Genomic DNA, 17,305 nt, shown 5'->3' with positions numbered 1-17,305 from the left:
TTTCATATGAAAATATTATTAATGTCATTTTTACACACATATATATACAGAACTACCTATCACTTTTACTATGGGAGTTTGCTCAATTATTATCAGTCCAAGAGCTCGAAATATAATTATAATTTTATACTCCTCCCTTGAATCTAATTAGTGTGACAAAAATCTACAAATGAGCTAATGTCAATATCTAGTTTCAAAATTAATCTTTCACTGGTAAGATAAATTTTTCGTTGCATTTTCTTAAACGCACCTATGTGCATCTATACTGTCGTCACAGCTACTAATAAAATTGTGCAATTGCTAGCAATGTTACTATTTCCTCTGTAACTGATACTTCTTACATTCACGTTTAGCATTAAGAATAACTGGTAGACCTATTGAGTCGGGTACTCAATACCGAACACTCAGGAAGGATGCGTATATTTTTTGACCCTAGTTTTATGGTCTGTTTTTATAAATTTGTTAAATTTGAGTAAGGTGCATAAGGGTAATTCCGGAAGTCGTGTAATTACGAAAGTCGCATAAAAATCACCATTATTTCCATCATCACAAGATTCCCCTTTCGGAATTACCAGAGCATTTCTGTCATTCGGAATTACCTTAATGCACCTTACATGTATTTGGTAATGTGTAAACAAGCCCTTATTCATAATAAATTTTCATCTGTCATCAATGGCGAGCGTGTACTTAGAGCTTCCAAATATATTCTATGATTAATATTAGTCGTGTTATATGCGACGATAAGGCAATAGCATAATATTATACGGAACGCGTACTTTCTATGTTTATTGCTTATGACATGTTCTTTCGAGGTGAAAGGACCGGCTTGGAGGTATTTAATTCTCACTAATAAATATCTCACACAGACTTGCCATTATTTGTCCGCTCATCCATGTTTGTATGGCGTATGATTATTACAAACATTTGAGATGTTCACTTATTAAAAATCTTAACTAATTAAATTATTTGCTAGCCAATAGACTAATTATACAATCAATGAGTTTTGACGTTTTGCGAGAAAAAATAACAATTTTGATGAACAGCCACTAGTAACTAACAATGCCTACTCGTATTACACTGGCCGTCAATAAAACATCTGCGAATCGTCGGTAGTACTATTCTCACTTTTCTTTCGTTTTGCCTCGATTCACCGTGTTTTATAATACAGTGAACAATTGGCTTTAATGTATTTAAAATTCCGGTATTACGTGCAAGAACTTTTCATTTGTTTTTAAAGTTATATCAATAGAGACTGCAGTTGCTATAGTTGCCGCTTTGCTCATTGTGTGATAGTGATAGCTCTTCGAGGCAGTACATTTCCTAGTCGCCGTATTCCACGCGGAGGGTTCAGGCTTCAGGAGGATAACAATTAATGGATATTATCAGCGTAAGGTATAAAATGTTTATTATTAAAAGTTAATCCCCTGGACTCTTCCTACACTTAGGTGGAATAAAAACCTTAAATACTAAGTAATTTAAAATCCTAGTAAAAACAGTCAAGCCGGTCTCGCACCAAGACGTCACGCATGGGTCTCAACAACCGGCCGAATTGGCTAAACGATTGTAAATAGGTACTCATTCATTTAAATTGTAGATTAGTAACGAATAATTACAACATGCAATAAAGTTATTAGTTACATATGAATAGTTCTACACCGTAAATTGTTAGTGAGCCAATCTGACCCTGATTGTAAAGAAATGGTGACGCAGGTTTCTTTCAGTATCTGGTGTCACAGTCGCTAATTTTATTAAAATACGCCACACCTGATCTCGATCAAGGAACTTTACAAGTATATTATGCAAATCGTTTTAAACAGACAAAAATTGGGTAATATTAAATTGTCCTTAGATAACTACGTCACTGTATTAAATGTAATATGGAAGTATCAAATCAAAATTCCAGAATCGAGAAGCAAACGTGCGACTGTCGCGTCGAGTTAGTTTAGTGGCGTTCATTGTCAGCATGGGTGTGTAATGTGAATAGGTAATGTTCTGAGAGCGAGCTCTGACTTGCATGTGGTGGGCCGCGGGCCGGCGGGCCGGCGGGCGCGCCCGCGACCCGCGGCCCAGGCGGCGGCTCGATGCCTGCAACGGTTACGAAACTCCTACTATGTGATGATATAAACAATCTCAACACTAAATATAACTTCACAACATTACATATAATATAAATAATCATTCAGAGTAATCCTGTTTAAATTATAACATTGATAACAGTACATAATTTTCATAATTTTTACCCAATTTAATTTAAAAATGACATCTTTAATGAAATACAATACATATACAATTCATATTATTAGCTTTAATTGTATTTATTAAATTTAAATAACGTATAAAGCACTTGGGGAGGACAGCAAATTCAATAAAAAATGTTATTATTAGGTATAATATTAACTAAGTAAAAATTATTTGCTATGTAAATATTTTATACAATACTAGTATTAATTTGTCTGACGATGAATTGCTAGTGTTTCCCAACGACTAAGTTGTAGATGGAGACGCGCGGCGCGCAGGCGCGGGCGCCGGCGCCGGCCCCGCGCGCCGCCGCCGAGGCGAGATAACGTGGACTTTATCGAGTGCAAATTTTATCATATAGAAAGTTACTTTTACAATACAGACTAATAATTTCATTTATGTAAAAATCCTAGCGCAAACGAGCTGTCTGGCACTGTTTCATACTTCGATTACCTAAATCGTAATATAAATTAAAGAGTAAAATTTTAGCGAATTAAAAATTAAATTTTCCAAAACTTTGTAAATACTAGAATTTGGATATAACTCATGGAGGCCCGCCGGGAGGGGGCGCGGCGGTGGTCCGCCATGTCCAGGAGGGACGTCCAAAATCCTGAGCAACGTAAGTCGTCTATGTACACACGGTCGCCGAGTAAAAACAAGATCGTTCGAGGCGTGTTGTCGCGGGTCGGGCCGGGCGCGACGCTTCAGAAGGTGTGCGCGTGAGTCGCGGGGGCCGCGGCGGCGCGCACGTCTCTCTGGGAGCGCGCGCGTCGGCGCCGCTAGCACCAGTCGTCCTCGTCGGAGTCGGAGTGGCGCGCGCGCGGCTTGTAGCCGTTGGGCAGGCGCGAGGGCGGCGCGGGTGAGGGCAGCGCGCGCGCGCCGCCGCCGCCGCCGCCGCGCCCAAGCGCCAGCGCGGCCTCGTACGACAGCGGCGCCACCGGCTCGTACGACCGCCCTCCCCGCTCGCTCTCGTAGCCCCGCCCGCGTCTGTTGCAAATACTATGTGAACAAACGTACAACATGTCATTCAACATACTCACGCCCTATCTACTCGCTTAGGTACACTTGCAAATAATATATTATTGCTTTTACCACAGTAAAAACTAATTTTAAGACTAACAATAGGAATAAGGGGCTAATTCTGGGCTCGCAGTGCATTTCGTGCGTACCAATAAACGATATCGATCGTATCATATAGATGAAGTACACTTTTTAATTAATTACATTGACCCAAGATTGGTCTAGATCTGTCACAACACGATACTTATACTGATGGAGCTCAAAGAAATGAAAATATAAAGAAGATATATGAATCATGCAGATGAGGTTCATGATAACTGATAATTATGTTGATACCCTCGGTTTTATTATACCTTTTCCTTGATCCATTTGCTTTCTTAGATTATTATAAAATTGTACCTTACCTATCTCTAGATCTATAGTCTCGGTGTATCAGTCTTTCTACTTCTCGGCCATACTCGTACTCATCGTGCAAAGGCTCCACCGGGTCCCGCACCGTTTGCCTCAATGATAACTGAAAAATATCAATCGAATTTGTGTTAGTCATTATTCTTATACTTTTCTATTATGACATGTGTTATCAATACATCCACGGCGCAGGCTTCGTTAAGTATGTTATATTATGTAATTTATGTCAAAAGGGTCATCTTTTCTATTGTCATAACATTAAACTCATATGACATGCGTAAATTTACTCATGCATTACTTTCATAAATAAATACTCTTCAACCTAACCTAACTCATATCTCGTTTCGACGAGTCCAATTCCTTAATTCATTGCGGGGTACTCTGAAGAATATAAAATGTGAAGATGTTACTTACATGAGAGGGGCTATGGGTGATTCGAGTGAACGGTGGCTGCTGCTTGACCTGCAGCGTGGACGGCTTGGTAGGCGTGGGCGGGAGCTGCCGGCCGCGGCCGCGCCGCGCCCCGTCTCGCTCCCACGACCGGTCCCGCCAGGCTCGCCATTCGCGGTCCCTTTCCCGCTCTCGCTCACCTATTGGAGCCCAAACTGTTCTTTGAATAATTTGGACGTTCCACTTAAGACTCATTTACATTACTCCATATGGCCCGGGGTTGCAAAAAACGGTTTTTTTCTGGTTTAAAAAAAAAAACATGAAAAAACACCGTGAAGGAATATGTTTCTTTTCTAAAGTACGAAATCTCAAAATTTACAAAGCTGTTAATTCTTTTATACGGTTTTTTAGACTTTATGTTATCTAATAAACGAATTGAATTAAATAACTTTAATTTCTGGTTTTATAAAGAATAACATTTACGAAATCTGAAGTTGGTAGTTATCGCTATTTACTGTTCGCAACACCACTGCCTCTCTCGCTACACGCCGCATCGGGGATTTCCCAATAAACGTTTCTATACTGAATGTTAATCGAATTAAAATGTACGTTATTGTTATTGAAACAATAAAACTCTCGAAAAACCGTTATTGTCGAATTATTAGTTCATCTGAATAAATACCATATTCAGAAAAAAATGGTACTCGGTTTTTTTCATGTTTTTTTCATATTTTGAAAAAAAAAATTGTTTTTTTTTCTATTGGCAACCCTAGGCCCGCATCTTGCATGTGGAAACTTGGTTCATATTATGTCCATCGTTCATAGTTCCCCAATGCGACATGCGGACCCCATCGACAAATGCAAATGCGCCTCTAATACTCGCAACGCAACCAACATCAACATTCAATGTTTCGCCGAAATAAACAAGAAAAATCAGGGTCGTAATGAAAATATACAGTCTGGACAATAAACAGATGTGCAAACAATTTTCCTAGAAATATCACGTATCACGTCGTCTAAACATACAGCTCTGTCACTCGTCTTCATGCGTGCGAAACCAAAATATTGACATTGAAAATCTAATTTGGATTAGACACAATGCTTATCTTAGCAAAGGGTCTTATATGTTCAGTTTAATTCAATATCGACTGTATATATTTCAATATATATTCTTAATTCAGACCCTTTGCTTTACAAATTTTTGGCAAGATATGCTCGACAGGCATTTAAAATAATTCTGTTTGATGATATAGACAAACGTATGTGACTTTTGTGATGCAGAAATCGTCCGGGACAGTAAAGGAATATGTGTAGGTATAATTTTGTGTTAAAGCTTGAGTTGGCTTGCGTGACTTTTAACAAGAATAGAGTCGTTAGATGCGAGGAATGAAACTGAAATATTGGTGTTTTGCTTGTGTCTCGAAATTATTTTTGTGTGTTAGCTGTTATTACAAAAGACCTATGCAGTTACATGTTTGAAGAGGAACGGAAATTTGAAGGTCAGTTATCATATTCGAGTTTGGATTAATAGACGGCGAGTCTTGTATGTATGTATGTGTGTGTGTGTGTGTGTGTGTGTGTGTGTGTGTGTGTGTGTGTGTGTGTGTGTGTTGTGTGTGTGGTGTGTGGTGTGTGTGGCGAGTGGATCTCACCGTAGGTGTGGTGTGGCGGGCTGGGCGACCGCGAGGGCTGGCTCAGGCTGGTCGTTGGGTGCGGCGCTCTCCACTCCTTCCCTGCTGTCAGGAATACCTTCATGTACCTTCCACCACGGTTTACCCTATGCCCGTCGGACTACCGACCTCATTTCCTTGCTCACAAAGGTGACTCTAAAAGTTTTGGGGTGTCTGTTCAAGGTGGTACCAAATGTACGGGTAGTGATGGACACGGATTTGGAACTGGGATTTTTCTGGAGCTTTTTAGCACATCTGTCACTAAATCGCATAATGCTCAATTCGGTTCCATTTTCGTTTGCAACACTATTGTATTCACTAAGCGACCGAGTGAAGAAGAGTCCTTTAAGCGTTTGCATGCTGCATGTTTTAGGTAGACTGGCCAAATGCATGCGCTTCAGGCACCAGAAATTTTAGTGTAGTTATAAAAAGCGAGTAAATTTGTGCAAACAAGGGTGGGTAAGAGTTAGTTCTGTAAGTTGGCGCCATATCATGCAGCAGGCAAAACAATAAGAAGAATTTGCTTAGAACATTGTTTTTACAAGCTTTTTATTAATAGTTGTATAAAGTCGGCCGCCTTTGCTTCTGCTGCCGGCGGTGCCGACCCTATGAGAAGTGAACTTAAATCTAGATATGTCAAGTATTGCCTGATGAAATAATATACGATAGGAATCGCTAACAATTACGTTATGAGCATGTATGGATGAGCTGTTATTTAATCATATCTAATTTGAACTACTAAGTCGGTATGTAGATTACAAAACTAGCTTTGTGATGATATTAATATGGCTAAATTTTACAGACTATGTATCTATTCAACATATTTTGTATTTTAGCATGGCCGATTTGACCAAAAATGTCTTATATCTACAACTACAAAACATGTCTACATCTACTTTAAGCTAGACTTCCCATCTTCTCACAAAACTTTCAGAGTACCTTCATGAGAAGAAAAATGTTTGCAAAACTGTTTAAATCGGTTGATTGAAGCTAAGTAAAGGTTAAATATGTCATTGTTAATATTTTTAAATGAAAATAATATAATACACTACAGGAACAAAATAATATAATAGTTGAGGCTACCAGCTCAATAACAAGCTAAAAGACTAGAAAATTTGTGGAGAAAATTATAATTTCCAATTTGCTAGCATGAAGCCATTGTCCATGTTCTAGAAAGAGAGAAGTATGCGCTGCTTGAGCACAGCTTCTTCACTTTCGCGAAAATGGCTATCGGTAAATTTGCTGATATCTATGAAGAACTAGTAGGTGTAAGTTGAATGTCTGTAAGATTACCAGCAAATCCACATATACTGGAGGCTAAATCGGGTATCTCAAACGTGTAGGATCGTTAGGTTGTAGGAAAGGGTGCGTACCATGTGGATGGTAATGGTGTGGCGGGCGATGCGAGCGGCCGTGCCGCTGGTGTTCGTGCTTCACTATCTCGACGACGTTGCTGACCGTGTCCGAGAACCCGATGTCGTGGTGGTAGCCCCCGTAGTGCCCGCGCCGCCTCGGACTGGGCGTCCGTCTGAAAACACCCTTCGTTAGCTTCGGCTCACGATCCGCGTCCCCTCATGCGACATCCCATGCATTTACATGTCACGTACAATTACACGAAACAGCATTTCCTTCAGAATAACAAACGGGTTAGTTCAGAAACTTGTTAGTGAGACGTTATTACGTGCAACGCTAACATACCGTTTTTCACAACGATTACTTTGACATCAATTTCTTCTTCGATGACACTACAAAATAAAATGAAAACAGAAATAACTCAAAATAAACGGCAACACAATAATGGAAGTTAATTATTCGGTATCTCACCTCAAACTGGAAGACCTGCCGTGGTGACCGTTTTGGTAGGTGTGCGGCGCCGTTAGTCGCGCCTCGTCCAGAGACTCAATAGACGCGTGGTGTGAAGCTACGTCTTGCAACTCCAACACCTATAACATCGCACTAGGTCATACACAACTCACAAGTCAATCGCAAATAGTATTTATATGGTATACAATGTAACCTCTCCGTGTTCAATAACTGTCCCATATTTACAAAATTGCATTCTTACATTTACGGAAATCATGCATTGAGTAGATCAGTGAAATATTTGCGGCATGCTACAAATCGTGCAGTATAGTGCTATCCTTTAGTAACGTACTTTACTTACCGAATATACCGTCTCAACTAATACATATCATCATGCGATGCATGCTTTTATATAGATATTCAGTACACATGCGATATAAGTAGAATATATGTTATGGTGTAATGTTATATATTACGATTGTAATGTTTGTATATATGTATTGGTAGTGAATAATCTATGTCTAATTGTATCAATATGTGTTATCAACCTCTAGTCCGAAAAATTACTCGCTCATATTACAAACGAGACATTCACTATTATAATATCGAGATATTATCACCAAATAATTCAATACACTACACTTTTACTGATTATTAAAACAATCCTATATTACTGAAAATGTTTACCTAATTATAAAAACCATCTGTAAACTTTGAAACGTTTAGCATTATCTTTTTAGTATACAACATATACAAGTCAATAAACATATAGTGGGCCTAAGCCCCTAAGTTATCCTTTACCACAAATTCAAATACCTAAAAAACAACAAATATATGTTATTAATTATCTAATGATCAACAACAAACATAGGACAGCGCGACCAACCTACGGCTTAGCTGTCCTTTACATTAAAAAAACACTGTTCTAACTTTAAAATAAAATGACAACATATACTATCTATGACAGATGGTGATGCATCGACATGTTTATTTAGCATAATCTGGTACAGTACGATTGTGGACAACATTCTAATTAACCGTTTTGATATTTCTCAGTTCTCATGTGCAATTCTCCTTGAACGAGACGAGAAATATTTCGGTGGAACATCAATTTGCACTTGACAATAGCTAGTTATATGGTATTATTGGGCTTTACAACAAAAATATAGCTTAACGTTGGGCCCGTTTTACAACGGCATTCACCTTTTTATTGTTCCTGTAACAAAAGAAAGCCATATCAGAAAATGTTGATATCTTCATAAACAACAAGAAAAACATTTGAAAAGATTTATGTCTACTGGGGTTATTTCATACAAAACATCTGTTAAAATGTCGGTTAAAAATATCTTATCACTGAAAACATAAAGATTAACAGCGAAAAATAAATGGGCAGTATAGCACTGAAGCTATCAATTATTTGTCCATATCAAAACTCTAGATGATTTAATTCCATGTATCGTAAATAAAATATGAGCTTATGTAATGTGTACTCACTTGAGTGACTTTCTGGTGTTCCGTCGGGCGAGGTCCGCGAGGGTGTGGGAGTCGTGGTCCTCGTGATGGGCAGCGGCCGGCAGGGCGACGGGCGGCTCGTGGCTGAGCGAGCCGGCGCGCGAGCCCGGGCCCAGCCCCGCCGCCACGTCCAACAGGCAGTTAAAGAAGGACGCCTTCTGCACCACGCACCCCACTTCACACATCCACCCCACACACGCGTATGCGCAAGCTCATGTCACACGCCGCCAACCAACACAATGCCAACTAACTAAAGCAGGTCCCCGACCCGTGCTCCGCGGAACACGGGCCGCTGAGAACCTCACCACTGGTCTCTAAACCATAACTATCTATGCAAGCTATTTGGTTGTTGGTCGCTTTGTTGGGAACCCCGGACTAAAGCCTACATGAGTCTGCGCAATCACACCTTATGTCCATGCTGGAGTTCTTTAGTTTGTGTAATAGTGTATGTTTGTTGAGTGTAAGAATTCCAACGAATGGACATTGTAAAATGAATGCATACTGCATTGTATATCTGTGGTGTATAGTGAAGATGAATGCGGCTGTATATCTGAGAAAACAACTATAACACGGTATGTTAGTAGGTATTGTACTATGTCAGAGTTTCTGTTCAGTGAATACGTTGGATGACTGATTAATAGTACGATACATATATGATAGAGCTGTAAATTACAAAGCTTTAATATATTCATATACATGGTGCTATTGAAAGGTTAGTGCGAAAATATTGAAGCCAGATGCAGTTTGATCTGCAGCTAGATTATGACTGCTGCATCGTTCGTTATCAGATAAAAAAAAATCGAGTATTTCTTTCCAACATGCGCTTAAAATATGAAAATTGCCTTATTTGTAATTAATTATTATGTATATATCATAACTATTTCGAAAAGGTACAAGAATCTCGTGATATCGAAAGCATGAAATCAGAAGGATAGCCCTTAGGATACTTTTTCGAAATAGCGTCGATATTAAATGCCCATTCTATTATACAGAAAAATACATTCTTAGGCAAAATGAGCGTAGCAGAAAAGCATATTATTTCGTTCATCAGTAATCTTCAGGCTTCTACAATGAATAAATTAATTGAGCCAAAAGTAGATAATTAGACAAAAAATAAAACATTCATTCGGTATAACACAAAACTACTGGAGGAAGAAACACTTTCTGAATATCCAATGGTTGCCATGCAAATTTTCCTAAAACGGTCAAACAATACATCTGATTTCGCCAATTGAAAGTCAACACAATTAGAAGAAGGTGTAGGAGTAGCGAGCGATACGAGTTGGTAGAAGACGACACACATGGGGCACTACGTCGGACATTCAACAGCTACTAGACACTGCCAACAACTCTCCAACAATGAGACATCTACGTTTATTTTGCAACTATAGGACAGGTCACTATGTCGTGGTTTACGAAGCCCTGACGGACACTTGACAGACAAAAATATGCTTGACGCGCACAAGGGTATTTGAGCCAGTACATCAAGTGCGTCGCTGGTGATAAAATCAACTGTATCTATTCTATGCTACTATCATGGTATGATTTCACTCATGGGTTACTATTGCGATGACTTTAGAAGTCATAATCGGCCATTTGGAATATTTTTTGCATGAATTTCCAAATACGATGCGAGATAAAATATGAAAAAATAAAAATGTCTAGAACAGTGCAAGAAAAAAGTAGTCAAAGTCTCGTTCCGTAAAATATTTAATACTACCGGCTGATTGGCCGTAGGGCTATTCTCGCCGAATGCCTGAAAAGTAAACCACCAATGTAGTCGACTCATACTCGTACGAGTCGATTCCACTAACGTGACTTTGTATTGTTGTGCTTTGCTAGCGCTGATAAAATAAAGAAGCCAATCGAATTTCCAATCTCATTCTCGACTCAACTTCAATTCCAATTTTAGCGTCATTTAACAACAATACATCCACATAAATAACACAATCAACTATACTTAACTAACTATAATGTTAGAACTTTACACTAATGTGGGGAATTATAAGGGTCCATCAACAAACACTACTTTAACGTGTGGTATTACCTATTCTTTAATATTTACATTTGGCTCAAAGGAACAGAAGATGCTGTACATTGATTACACGGTAGCCACACGTATTTACTCTGGCTTCATTAGAACTACGCACCTACGACATATACCTAACAACAGTTCATCTTTGTTGAAATACCGAACAAAAACATCAGTGCAGAATACAATATTTACACAGCAACTTACCGTGACGCCCTGCGGATTCCGGCCAAACCTAGTAGATCTCCAGCTCTCGAGGATGAGGAGGCCCGCGTAGATCTTGCCCACGGTCATTTTCCCTGTATTGAGTACATCGTTTCGAGGCACCAGCAAATCTAACATTTTCTTCGCTTGCAATGGCCATATGTGAGTGATCGTTTCCCTCAGCTCTTCATCCGCTTGGTCCATCTCGTCCGCTAAAAACACATTGCTCTTTAAAATAACTATGTTTAGTTCATTTCCCATTGTTTCTTTACGCTATTTAATATGTATCTTTACCTGATCTCATCTTGATGTTTAAATTTTCCCGTATCAACGCAAAGAGAGTGGTAGTAAAATTAACCTTTCCTTCGTCGTCTAACGGCATATTCATTCTAATTAATTTCTTATAGGCCAACCTATTCGGACACTTGTTACCAAACCCCAACGGAGGATCCATATTTTTTAACATATCATACATTTCCGTAAAATGGATCTTTCCGCTGAAAAATAAATTTAACACGTATTAAGTAAACAAGCACAGCACTGAAATAAATATAATAAATACGATACGTGTATACTGGTAAAAACTTACGTGGCATTTGGGTCGTATTCTGCCCATATTCTAACAAACTCATCAAGGTGATGTGCGCCGAGGATGGACGAATCCCTCGTTAGGTAATCAAAATTATCCATAATGACGGCAACGAATAAATTTAACATCTGCGAACATTCGAATTATATAAGTAATTTTGACTAAGGCTACGTTGAAGAATATAACGAATTTTCTACTAGGACAAGTGGTATAATTATTTAAGTGAGAGGATAATTGGCATGAAAGAGTCAGATTATGAACATACATTATTTTGATTGTTTCGGAAGAAATTCTGTACTAGAATTTATTTCTTTTAATAAAAACATCACACGAGTAATTTTGGCACCGATTCGCTTCAACATACCAAAATAAAGGAAATGACTCTCATATGCTAATCTTCCCCTATGTATATGTAAGTAATTACGATTAAAACTTCATCAAATATAGACACGTTAATAATTATTTATGTTGCCTATTCAGGAGAGAGAGGTGTCGTGAGATGTATAGGGTTCAATCCAACAACAACAACGACTCTTCTTTTACCGAACAGACTCTACAACAATTAAGGTACTTACAAGAAAGGAACAGAAGAATATAAACGATACGAAGTAGGCGTAAGCCAGCGTGCTTCCGCAAGGTTCGCTTGGACTCTTCCCGGCCTTCTCGTCGCACTTTGCCGGCTTGAGGCACGCCAGCATGATGTTAGGCCAGGACTCGCCCGTTGCGCATCTGAATTACAAGTGACTAACAAATACCTGCATGTGATACGATCACCCAAAACACCCTTGATTTACGGATGGCCCAGTTCGACCCGAGAAAGGCATAAAATTTATACGGATCCGCGTCGCTACGACTGCAATATTATATTTCGTCTGCCTAAACTTGATTTTCTCATATCGGACGGGGTCCCTTTTCGGTCTGTATTTTTCAAAACATGTACTCATATGCAAATAATGTGTGCAAACGTGCAAAATCCAGGATACGCGACCATTTGAATTAGAGATATCGTGGTAGGTAATTATTTTTTAAATTATAAGAGTCAGTCAGTAGTTCAAGGGTCTTTTAGCTATGCAGCAAACCGAAACGCTGTATCTTTGAGTTCTTTTATAAAGTAATCTCGTTAAAATGTTGTCAAACATTATGAAAGCCTTTTTATTCAACAGGCACAAGAATCAGTGATTCGGTTTTGACATATGAAAAAAATATTCGTAACTATTGGGTATTGTCGGGTAAACCAATTATTTTGAATACCTATATGGTAAATAACTAAACATTTAAAGTTTAGAATGCATGTGATTCTAACAAGTGTAAACTAATTTTGCCACAAAACCTATGTGGAGGTACAATTTGACTTCGAATTTAACGTCATGCAGTGAGGGCAATCATGCATTTGCCAAACACAGACCTATTCATAATATTACCTGTTTTGAAAAGGTAGTAGAAATTTTAGGAAAGGTAAACCCGTGTCCGATTGTTGTTTCTCAGTATTAATGCTGACACAGCGTTGTCACATATGGCAAAGCAACATCAATTATCTGTCTATAATTTTGTTATACCCAGATATATAATGTAACGGATATAATCATGGTATTGTCCCTTACCTGAATAGTAGCATGAGTGCTTGAATGAAGCTTTGAAAGTTGTTGTGTCTGTTCATATCTGAGTCGGGTGCTAAGTCTATATTGCCAAACACCTGTGTCCAAGCAGATACAACACAGAAAATCAGCATTGTGTGCAAAAATACGTGTACCCTACACATCCTATGCTCACCCCGCTCTATTACAGTTACTAAGTTGGTTCTACCTAAATGATCTATTGCTACCGCTAATAAAATGTTTTAGGGGTACAATGCGAAAACAATAGTATACAAGGGTTTACTAGTTACAAAAATGAGATGCAATATTAAGGACAATTTGAAGACAACACTATCGGCTAAATCTACTCTTGAATGTGACCAAACACTATGTTTACGACATGTTGATGCGAGATCGATGATCATGATTGGTATGTACATGTAACATAGAGAGTAGTGTCGGAGTCTTGGGCACAACTGCGCAAGAGTTGAGTCAAGATGCCACACCGCACTGCATGTGCCATGCTCATTAGAAAGGATCCCGGCCGTGTGCCGCCCTGCCGCTCAGTGGACAAGTGAACAGAAAAGATCGGTTGGCACCACTACGCTGTACTGTACTCTCACCGAAATAGCAGCAAAAGTGCTCCCACGAATGATCGGAAGTTGTTATGCCTGTTGATGGCAGTGTCTGGATCGTATTGCATGTTTCCGAAAACCTGCCATTAGAAAATGATCAGTGCCTACTACAGTGTAATGCTCCTGCGCTTCCATGTAGTTTTAGCCTATGGAATACGAATGACTCTTGAGAATGAAACTACTGACTTCAGATGGAATGGAACAAAACAATGTTCTGGCAGGAATGTCTGCGCTAGCAGTAATTAGCAACCAGTATAAACGTAACTATTTGACATCTAGTTACATTTCAAAGGAAAAGTAAAATTACGGCAGATTAAATTTTAAACCTAATATAGCTTGCACCCCGTACACTACAAACCTACGTTGTAAGCTAAACTAGGTCAACTAGTAATTATTAATATGAAGCTGTTTTTTATTTCTAATAAATTATCTAATTTATAAAAATGCTAATGAGCATTACAGTACCCAAAATCATACAGAATATACTAATGAACAATTTAAATCTAATACTGTGTATATTATGATTACCAACTGTAAAAGCTATACAAACTATTAATTTTCCCCGGACTTAAGTATTGAGACAGAAAATGTTATCATTGTCATTATTAGGTCCGTAAGGGCACATTGCATGAAGAGACATACGAGAGAAATGATGAACAGACCTGCATCCCAATGATGGCGTAGATAAAGAAGAGCATCGCGATGAGAAGGCACACGTAGGGTAAGGCTTTGAAGCTCTGCACGAACGTCCACAACAGTATTCGAATGGTGTAGCCCTGCCTGAGCAGCTTGATCAGTCGCGCGGCTCGAAACAGGCGGAGGAAACCGACGTTGAAAGTGTTCTCCTGCAACCGTCCACAGCGTTACTGCCTGGGTGCGTAGCCGAATGGCACAAACGCTCACGAAACGAAACGCTAGTAGATATCTATCTCTATCGCTCGTGCGTATTGGCGCGACAGAGCCAGACTAGCTTTCGCGGCGTTTCGTTTTCGTTTCGCGTCAGAGAAATGCCATTCGGCTACGGGGCCTGGCCTCTTCAGTTCCACCAACACCCAAGTATATTATCAAAACTAACATCATTTATAGTCAATTTAAAACAAATATTTTTTAAGTGTAGTTGTTTTTGATTATGTAAAATGCTCTTTGCTTGTCATAGACTGACTTCTTCATTGATACGTGTCCATATCTAAAGTGTAACGATATCAAGGTTAAACTTTACTAGTATTTCTTGTTGCTACAAATAATTACATCAAAAATAAAATGGAATGGTAGGAAATCTCAACCCATTACAAAATAAAATAGTTTGGTTTAACTCTTAAACAATTACTATGTTAATGGAAAACATACTCTTTTATTTTAGGGAGTTAATCTCGAAAAAATAATGTGTTGATGGAACCTCGAAATTCGTTATTAAGTAGCTACTTTTTTATTACACAGTTAACTAAATTTGTTTTTCTCTAATGCACAACTTCAACAAAACGTTTTAATTACTTTTATGTTTTGTAGAAAATAGCTAAACTTATTGAAAAATGGAAATAGCGCACGTCATAAAAATTGGATCACAAACACAGCATAAAAATTGAAAGAATTGACAATAATATTTTAAAAAGTCATTGTGTGTGATCAAAGCTTCATATGAATTATTTTGCGCTTTTTTCATTTTCCAATAACGTATTGACAAGAAATGTATTGATTTTAAAATCTACAGTAATCTCCTATAGATTACCAAAAAGGAATTATACGTATGTTTGATTATAATTACTTATAAAATATTTGTCTGGTTTTATACAATTCATATAAATTCTAATACTAATCAAATTTAAGAATTAAGAAAAAAATTCACACTGCTTCGGTCTGTGAATTTACACACTAAAGTAAATTAATTAAATAAATCAAGTACCATAATTCATTGATCACACAATCTATAAGATCTCATTTAATCTAAAAATGATATGGTTAAATATTACACAAATCTTCCAAAATAACAAAACAATGAAATAATAGCCAACATAACTATAAATACTATCAAATTACGTATAAACTTTAAAACTTTATAAATCTAAAATACTTTTTTGTTAGCAAAGTTTACTGTAACAATCTTGTAACTAAATAATTTAAATTTAAGAAAACACTTTCTTAGTGTAACTACAATATCTAGCCTAGATCTAGCACTACCATAAATTGTCAGTTTATGTAGTTACGAGTTCTACTAGAAATCCATTGTACACATGACAGTAAAATACTATGTTTCCTAGCAAAACAATGAACTCAGTTGGTTACCTGCTGACAGGATATGTCAGAGGCACAGTGTTCTGGCAGATCGCTCTGTAATCAGGACAAATCGTTTACCTTCTTCGACTCTCAAACATAACGACCAAAACATTACCCATTCGTCTTCGGCAGCCGTTAAACTATAAAACTAATAATTTTATAAACTGAAATTGAATCAAATTATTGTTATACCCTGGACCAAAAGAACCAGAGTTTTAAGGAATGTGAAATCAAACATATTGCCTTGTCTTATTTCCAAATAAATGAAAAAAAAATTGCTTGCACAAACGAATCTTTTAATTTAATGAAGTTAATCGGCGATTAGAATTACCTTAATTATAATAATATTTTTTAAACAGCATAGATACGATTAAACGTATAACCTTGAAAATCTTACAGTCAAAACGCTAATATTGGGAGAAGTCACGCCACATGCACCTATGCTGCTTGAAAAACATTAAAAAATGTGTAGATAAATAATTAAATATTCGATAAATTAAAGAGAATTGAAGATCTTGATGTAAGGTGCACCGGGACAATTTAGATTGGGGGAAAATTCTAACTACTTATTTAAATTTTTTCCACGTTTTACATTATTAACTAGAGTGCCATATGTGTGGTCACACTTTGCACGCGTGCTCAATTGACACATATGAGTTATGAGGTTATGACACTCTAGTCAATAGTGTAAAACAAGGAAAATATTTCAATTAAGTAGTTGAAATTATCCCCCAGTGGAAATTTACCCGGTGCACCTTACACGCAATATCTTAAAGAGTGAGTCCAAATTGCTTTGAATCTAGCTTTCGTTGTTTATGTTGGGTATTTTTGGCTGATTCGTACGTAAATAATACGTCTGTTATTTTATGAATATGAAGTACCTACTTACAGATATGACGATACGCATAGTTATCGGTGCTTCGTTATGACAGAAAACTGTTTAGATCTAATAAAGATAA

The 17,305-nt window shown here is 37.8% G+C and overlaps 1 protein-coding gene across 1 annotated transcript in view; it reads right to left on the bottom strand.

Moving 5' to 3' along the window:
• Positions 1-2,362: 2,362 nt before the first annotated feature.
• The window catches only part of LOC125240584 (voltage-dependent calcium channel type A subunit alpha-1), a 46,170-nt gene continuing 31,227 nt past the window's right edge, over positions 2,363-17,305 (bottom strand). Inside the window, exons 24-38 of the mRNA XM_048148535.1 lie at positions 14,738-14,920; positions 13,468-13,559; positions 12,442-12,595; positions 11,867-11,994; positions 11,572-11,774; positions 11,281-11,489; positions 10,762-10,797; positions 9,024-9,199; positions 8,733-8,745; positions 7,551-7,669; positions 7,100-7,254; positions 5,709-5,789; positions 4,081-4,271; positions 3,663-3,772; positions 2,363-3,225 (exon numbers count right to left, since the gene is read on the bottom strand). Coding sequence (XP_048004492.1) covers positions 3,018-3,225; positions 3,663-3,772; positions 4,081-4,271; positions 5,709-5,789; positions 7,100-7,254; positions 7,551-7,669; positions 8,733-8,745; positions 9,024-9,199; positions 10,762-10,797; positions 11,281-11,489; positions 11,572-11,774; positions 11,867-11,994; positions 12,442-12,595; positions 13,468-13,559; positions 14,738-14,920 — 2,058 coding nt within the window. The 3' untranslated portion in view covers positions 2,363-3,017. The remainder of the gene's footprint in view (positions 3,226-3,662; positions 3,773-4,080; positions 4,272-5,708; positions 5,790-7,099; positions 7,255-7,550; positions 7,670-8,732; positions 8,746-9,023; positions 9,200-10,761; positions 10,798-11,280; positions 11,490-11,571; positions 11,775-11,866; positions 11,995-12,441; positions 12,596-13,467; positions 13,560-14,737; positions 14,921-17,305) is intronic.

Source organism: Leguminivora glycinivorella, chromosome Z (genome assembly GCF_023078275.1).
Source record: "Leguminivora glycinivorella isolate SPB_JAAS2020 chromosome Z, LegGlyc_1.1, whole genome shotgun sequence".
Lineage (NCBI taxonomy): Eukaryota > Metazoa > Arthropoda > Insecta > Lepidoptera > Tortricidae > Leguminivora > Leguminivora glycinivorella.
This window is presented reverse-complemented; position numbering and strand designations above follow the sequence as displayed.